This window comes from Medicago sativa, chromosome 5 (genome assembly GCF_051527215.1).
Source record: "Medicago sativa cultivar Bolivia chromosome 5, Bolivia_mono, whole genome shotgun sequence".
Taxonomy (NCBI): domain Eukaryota; kingdom Viridiplantae; phylum Streptophyta; class Magnoliopsida; order Fabales; family Fabaceae; genus Medicago; species Medicago sativa.
Genome location: NC_140753.1, coordinates 71,792,265 through 71,798,172, shown reverse-complemented (window position 1 = coordinate 71,798,172; position 5,908 = coordinate 71,792,265). Strand labels below are relative to the sequence as shown.

General features: G+C 34.5%; 2 protein-coding genes across 11 annotated transcripts; both read left to right on the top strand.

The window, feature by feature from the left end:
* Nucleotides 1-1,302: 1,302 nt before the first annotated feature.
* On the top strand, nt 1,303-4,764 carry LOC146924656 (uncharacterized). Of its 10 annotated transcripts, none has more exons than XM_085709594.1 (9): nt 1,371-1,790; nt 2,521-2,776; nt 2,893-2,964; nt 3,096-3,360; nt 3,451-3,547; nt 3,646-3,858; nt 3,951-4,080; nt 4,269-4,394; nt 4,495-4,764. In XM_085709594.1, exons 4-8 carry the CDS (start codon nt 3,249-3,251, stop codon nt 4,332-4,334), a joined length of 618 nt encoding a protein of 205 aa, XP_085565720.1. In that variant the 5' UTR covers nt 1,371-1,790; nt 2,521-2,776; nt 2,893-2,964; nt 3,096-3,248; the 3' UTR covers nt 4,335-4,394; nt 4,495-4,764. The 10 variants fall into 10 exon arrangements, with proteins under 10 accessions (XP_085565715.1, XP_085565718.1, XP_085565721.1 ...); XM_085709598.1 differs by having other exon boundaries at nt 1,406-1,790; nt 2,527-2,776; nt 3,951-4,173; XM_085709589.1 differs by having other exon boundaries at nt 1,303-1,790; nt 2,527-2,964; nt 4,269-4,389.
* Nucleotides 1,696-2,968, top strand: LOC146924657 (uncharacterized). The gene is made up of 3 exons (XM_085711884.1): nt 1,696-1,790; nt 2,496-2,798; nt 2,845-2,968. The coding sequence occupies exons 1-3, from the start codon at nt 1,696-1,698 to the stop codon at nt 2,966-2,968; spliced, it is 522 nt and encodes a 173-aa protein (XP_085568010.1).
* Nucleotides 4,765-5,908: the final 1,144 nt, after the last annotated feature.

Genomic DNA, 5,908 nt, shown 5'->3' with positions numbered 1-5,908 from the left:
CGAAACGACAAGTAAAAAGCCAAAGCTATAAGTTGATGGTTTACTTGGACAGACACAAGAATATTTGGAAGGAACTGGTCATAAGTATCCTGAAAGTGGACATCAAGTTTGTCTATCGGAACACCAGCCATTACATATCTTGGTATACCTTTAAGAAACTACACTATGCCATTATCCAGTTATATACTAACATAAGCATTTGCAAGATTGTTATAGAGAGCTTGTGAAAACAACAACTTATGATATTTACATAAGCTTTTTTTAACTTATTTCCATAAGCACGGTAAGATAGTTTATGAAAAAAGTTTCACTTATCTTTTTGTTATAGAAATAGCTTACACACAAACACTTATATGATAAACGCTTCTTCACCTTTAGATAGAAGTTAGACTGTAACTAGTATTTGAATAAGACCTACAATTGAACTAGTGCCTAATTCTCTTTGTATTGGTTCATCTCTTTTGCTCCTTATTCTTTGGTTGCTCCTCTTTGTCGATTGTGATGTTAGTTGGAGTTTGATCATTTACTTTTAGGGTTAATTTGTGTAGTAACTTTTTTTTAACAATGATTTTAAAAAAATATTAATATTATTTTTTGAAAAGAATATTAATATTATTTTAAAAATATTTTTATTTTGATTTTCATATATACAAAATAATTACATATGAGTGGAAGACAAACTAACAACAAGCTGCGCCACTAAGCTTTTTGGATGAAAAAATAAATCATCGTAAGCACAATATTCGTGGACCTAAGAGACATAATATTGTTACGTAGAGGAGTGTTATGGACACTCTCTTTCTGACACTCATTCTCTTATTTGATAAAATTCATGTGGGTACCATACAATGAAAATGGATCCCACATAAAGTGGTGAGACTCACATGAGTGTCACCCAATAGGAGAGCGAATGTTAGAGATAGTGCTAGAAAGAGAGTGTTCCTAACATTTATGTTGTTATGTATAATATTCATGGAAGTGTTCGAACATTAAATGTTTTGGATTTATATTGTTTATTATTGAGTACATTTTCATTTTTTAGATTGATAAAATCTCGATGCTTCTTATTAATGGATCATGAGTTTGTAGAAAATGTTAGATAATGTTTACCTTTTACTATAATTTTTTTAAAAAATATTAATATGAATTCTTATAAATACTACTTTAATGTTAATCCTTTATATCTAATCCTAGCAAACATGCTTACCCTAATTGCTAAACCCTAAACCTAATTTTTTGGCTCCAACTATTTGAAATTTGAATTTCAGATTCCCTCGTATCCCTACTGCATTGGAAACGCGTATGCCTTGGAAAAACATATTCCATTACTTTCTACCACATTTATCCTCCTTTCCCAACAATTTCATTCCATTCCATTTACGGTCTCTTCCTCTTTCTCTATCTACACTCCCATTTCAATTTCATGCAGTGTTGAATCGGAGAACACCGTAACCAGATCTGAACCACCACAAACCAAATCCAACCGCTTCACAATGGAGGAAGCACGCCGTGAAGGATGCAAAGGAACGCATGGCAGGGGTAGAGCGTCTCCACAGTCGTATTTCTCCTCTCATCCCTGGTCGTCGTCGACTCGACCGCCGCCACCGTTAGCGTTGAATTTTCTCCTGCGGCCTCCTCTCTAGGTCTCTATGTCCCGCTGCCTCTTCCGCTTCCCGTTCATTCAACACCAAGACCATGCGCCAGTACGATGAACACTCTGATGAGTCCAATGTTGCCGATCGTCGTCGCACTGATCGCTCTCTCGCACTCTCCGCGACGATTTCTCTCAGGTAGTTGTTATCGCCCTTTTACTCAATTTCACTATTTTATTTAATTGATTTGATTAACTAATATAAGCGCATCTCTTCTTTTCTGCTATTCATATAAGCTCCATCGCCTCATTTTGTTTTGCCTTCCTCTCTCCTTGCTAACAATCTTCAACTTTGTTTTAATATTATGGATTTTTGGCTGCGATTTTTTTTTTTTTTTATATATTGAAAGGGACTTATATTATTGCTGAAATATGTTCATATGAAGTATTCTATTGAAGCATGTATATGATGATTGACAATTCGTGTTTTTTTGGTGCTCCTATTTTTATGGTGTATATGGAAAACCAAGGCACTGAGTTACTTTGGAGTTTTGTTTAGGGTTTAGTTTCTACTAAATTTAAGGAAGATATAAATAAAGTGCTTGATAGTATTAAACTAGATAATTTATATATTTGAGAATGAGATGATTTTTACATAGTCAAACTGAATGTGGACCTTGGGTATTTAACACGTCACCTTCATTAGGGTATGAAAAGTATATAAATATAATTGGCGCTTTTAAGCACTATATCCATAATCATTGTTTAATAAACTGCTTCTTTTTTGTGTTTGTTATTATCTTTGGAGTTTTTGTTAATGTTTAGTTTCAAACAGGTGCACCTATTTTTGAATTTAAAACTACTATGTTTGTGTGCTTTTATAAACGTTTATTTGATTAGTTAGCTTGATCCTTGCACAACTTGGGAAGATTCAGGCTTCTGTCAAGAAGCACTTGGTGCCTAAGATCAAAGCAATGGTGGATGATGGATGTGCTTATGAAGTTGAGAATGCATTGGTAGCTCACAATGACCCTAAATACCAATGCACTGGACACCATTTCAAGCTCAATCTTATTGATAAAACTAAGTTTACCAAGGTTGAAGCTTCTAACATACCTGTGAATCACTTCAATTTTGTAGCCTTTAGAGACATTTTGGAAGAGGACAGGGAGGATAAACATCTAAGTAAGATAGTAATTATTTCCGTGTTAAATATGCTATGTTTTATAAGATTGAGTTTTCTATTGACATAGTGAGCTTTTGTTGTGTTTCACAAATGTAATTGGCCATGTCGTTGAAAGAGACACTTTGAAGGTTAAGGAAGTCAATGGCAAGAGAAGCAAACTGCTTGACATAACATTGGAGGAGCTTGAGTAAGTAATTTATACAACACTTCATTTTAACGTTGATGATTAGGTGATGTTCATTGAATGCGAATATATTCTTTTATAATAAGTGTTTTTCAATAAAATCCATTCTAACACATTGTTAATCTTCTGCGCAGCTTGGTAAGACAAAAGCCTCTGCAAAAAAGATCTTGGTACCCAAGTTCAAAGCTGTTGTTCAGGAAGGATCTCTGTACGATGTGGAAAAATTTTTGGTCACACACAACGATCCCAAGTATCAGACTACCTCACACAGCTTTAAGCTCAACTTGATGGACAGAACCAAATTTATCAAAGTTGACGAATCTACCATCCCTTTCAGCCACTTTGATTTTGTGTCTTTCAATGATGTATTGGGGTGTGACCGGGAGGGTAGATGTGTAGGTTGGTTTCAAAACCTTCTATTGTTTGTGTATTTTATACCATTTTTGGGTAGAGCTCTAACATTAAGCTTCTTTGACACGAATTTCACAGATATCATTGGGCACGTTGTTGAAAAGGACGCCTTGAAGAATAAAGACGTGAATGAAAAGAGGAGCAAGCTACTTGACATCACTCTTGAGGACACTGCGTAAGTGAATTTTATCATGTTCCAATGGTTATATTACATCCACTTTTTTTTACGACTGTTCTTAATTTGGCTTTTTTTGTATGTCAACTATGATGTAGGGGAACTAGGATTCGCTGTTCTTTGTGGGATACATATGCCGAGAGAATGGATGCTTACTTGACTGTGCGTGATTCAACATCTCCTGTTGTGGCTGCCATACAACTATGCAAACTAAAAAAATACTATGGGGTGATGGGAATCTCTAATGCATTTTATGGAACGAAGCTCATTTTGGACGATGATTACCCACATGTTAAGGAATACCGTAAAAAGTATGACATCAATTATTTATTTAATTAAGAATTAGAGATTACTGATGTATGTCATTTTTGTAAAACTGAAACGGTTCTGCTGTTTGTGACAGGATGACTGATACAGATGTGGAGCTGACACAGGGTGTTAGTCAAGTCACAGGATCTATTGTGGTCCCTTTGGCAGATGATATGCTAAAATCAAAGAAGATGACCATCGAAGACTTGATTGAATCCACTGATGTACGGAGCTTGAGTATATTAACAATATATCTGTTCATTTAATTTTTGTTTTGGTGCGCAAATTGGTTTAATGAAATGGGTAACCAATCCTAGGTGAATGTCCAGACTGTCTTCATCGTGCTCATTTTACTTTGATGGATGCTCTATGTTATGTGTGTGTCTCATACTTTCCTTTGATGATCCAACAGGTACAAAGTTCATGTACAAGTGATGGATATGACAGGATCTACAAGTTTCATTTTGTTCGATCGTAATGTTTCAACCTATGTTGGAAAGAGCGTCCAAGACATGATTGATTCACATGGAAACGTAATGTATACACTCCATTTTTGTTTTATCTAATACAATGTTGGTTTTTTATTCAGCTACTTATGTGTGCTATTTGTAACAAGCGTTGTGTTGTTTATATTGCAGAGTAAGGATTCAGTGACTTATCCTCCGGAGCTGAATACATTGGTTGGGAAACTAATGCTTTTTAAAGTTGAGCTAAATGATGGGAATTTGGCACACAACTGGCGAAATTATTCGGTCAAGCGTGCAACTGATGATGAGGATTTAATTAAGAAGTTCATGACTCTACACAAAATAAAGGTTGTGCGAATTAGTTTTGTTCTTTGTGTTGTCAGTTTGTGAAGTTCAACATTTGTAAATAACTAGATCGTATTAATTAAATTGCTGGTTTACTATTTCCTATTTTAATCTGATACAAAATTCAGTCTGGTACATTTTGGAATAATGTCAATTTCTATGAACAATAATCATATTGCTCAACTAAACTGTTACACTTCATATGGCGCAAGTGCTTAATTTGAATACATATACTTCAGCTGAAAATGTAAGTACCTAAAGAATAACCACTATATTATTCAAGTGGTCAATAAATTGTAAACTAGAAGAATCCAAATTTTATTAATGTTAGGATTTCACGTGTATATAGATTAGAATAATGCAAAGCAAGACATAACTACATTTTGTTTCTATTTTTTATAATAATGAATATAAAGCAAGGTGGTTACTTAAAAGTAGTTAACACAGGTTCTAAATGTAAACTTTCAATTATTATACCCCAAAACAATTAATTAGGTGTGCACACACTGCTCAAGTTTTGTTGATAGGAAAAAGGTATTGTATGCCATTGAGACAACCAAGTTAAGTTTTCAATGTCAAAGGTTATTGAGACAACCATGCTAATAACATATGCTTGCCCACGTAACCTTACGTTATATAGACTTTTGTTCAAGGAATTGCTGCTGCTTAGGCTTTACGGCTGCTGCTCTAAATTATGCAGACTTTGTTTTTGGTAACAAGCTTTGGTATGTGACAATGCGATGAACAATTGGAAAGATTTACTAAGTTTGCATGTATGGATGCCAGTTTCACACTAATAACTAATTTATTTGTTTATTTATTAATGTTTCCAGGTGTGGTGTTCGATCACTTAGCTCTTTAGGACGTCAATATTGGTTTTATAAGAATAATCTTGATGTTGCAATGCCTTGCCACTAATCGAAGGTGATCAGACTGGAGTATATATAGTATATTGTACCAATTGATGGATCCGGTTTTATATTAGTTTCACACCCATTCGAACTTATGTAACATGTACCACATTAAATTAATTATTAACATTAAGTTATTTCGCAACGGTCAAATACGTTTCACAACGGTCATTTCGCAACCCATAATAAACAAGAAGTTTTGTTCTTAGCTAATTATGACCCGTGCGGCAGCACGGGTAGACGATCTAGTATTTTTTAAAATGGTTCATATCCTTTCCGTCTTAATTTAAGGTTATGCATGTGCGCTTTTGTGCAACGTTAGAATTTTG

Bases quoted from the DNA above. Each gene is read 5' to 3' on its own strand.
- LOC146924657 (XM_085711884.1), top strand. From the start codon at position 1,696: ATGCGCCAGTACGATGAACACTCTGATGAGTCCAATGTTGCCGATCGT. The intron at 1,791-2,495 runs GTAGTTGTTATC...TTGATTAGTTAG, and splicing joins TCCGCGACGATTTCTCTCAG to CTTGATCCTTGCACAACTTG. The intron at 2,799-2,844 runs GTTAAATATGCT...CTATTGACATAG, and splicing joins AAGATAGTAATTATTTCCGT to TGAGCTTTTGTTGTGTTTCA.
- LOC146924656 (XM_085709589.1), top strand. From the start codon at position 3,249: ATGGACAGAACCAAATTTATCAAAGTTGACGAATCTACCATCCCTTTC. The intron at 3,361-3,450 runs GTTGGTTTCAAA...CGAATTTCACAG, and splicing joins CCGGGAGGGTAGATGTGTAG to ATATCATTGGGCACGTTGTT. The intron at 3,859-3,950 runs GTATGACATCAA...TGTTTGTGACAG, and splicing joins GTTAAGGAATACCGTAAAAA to GATGACTGATACAGATGTGG.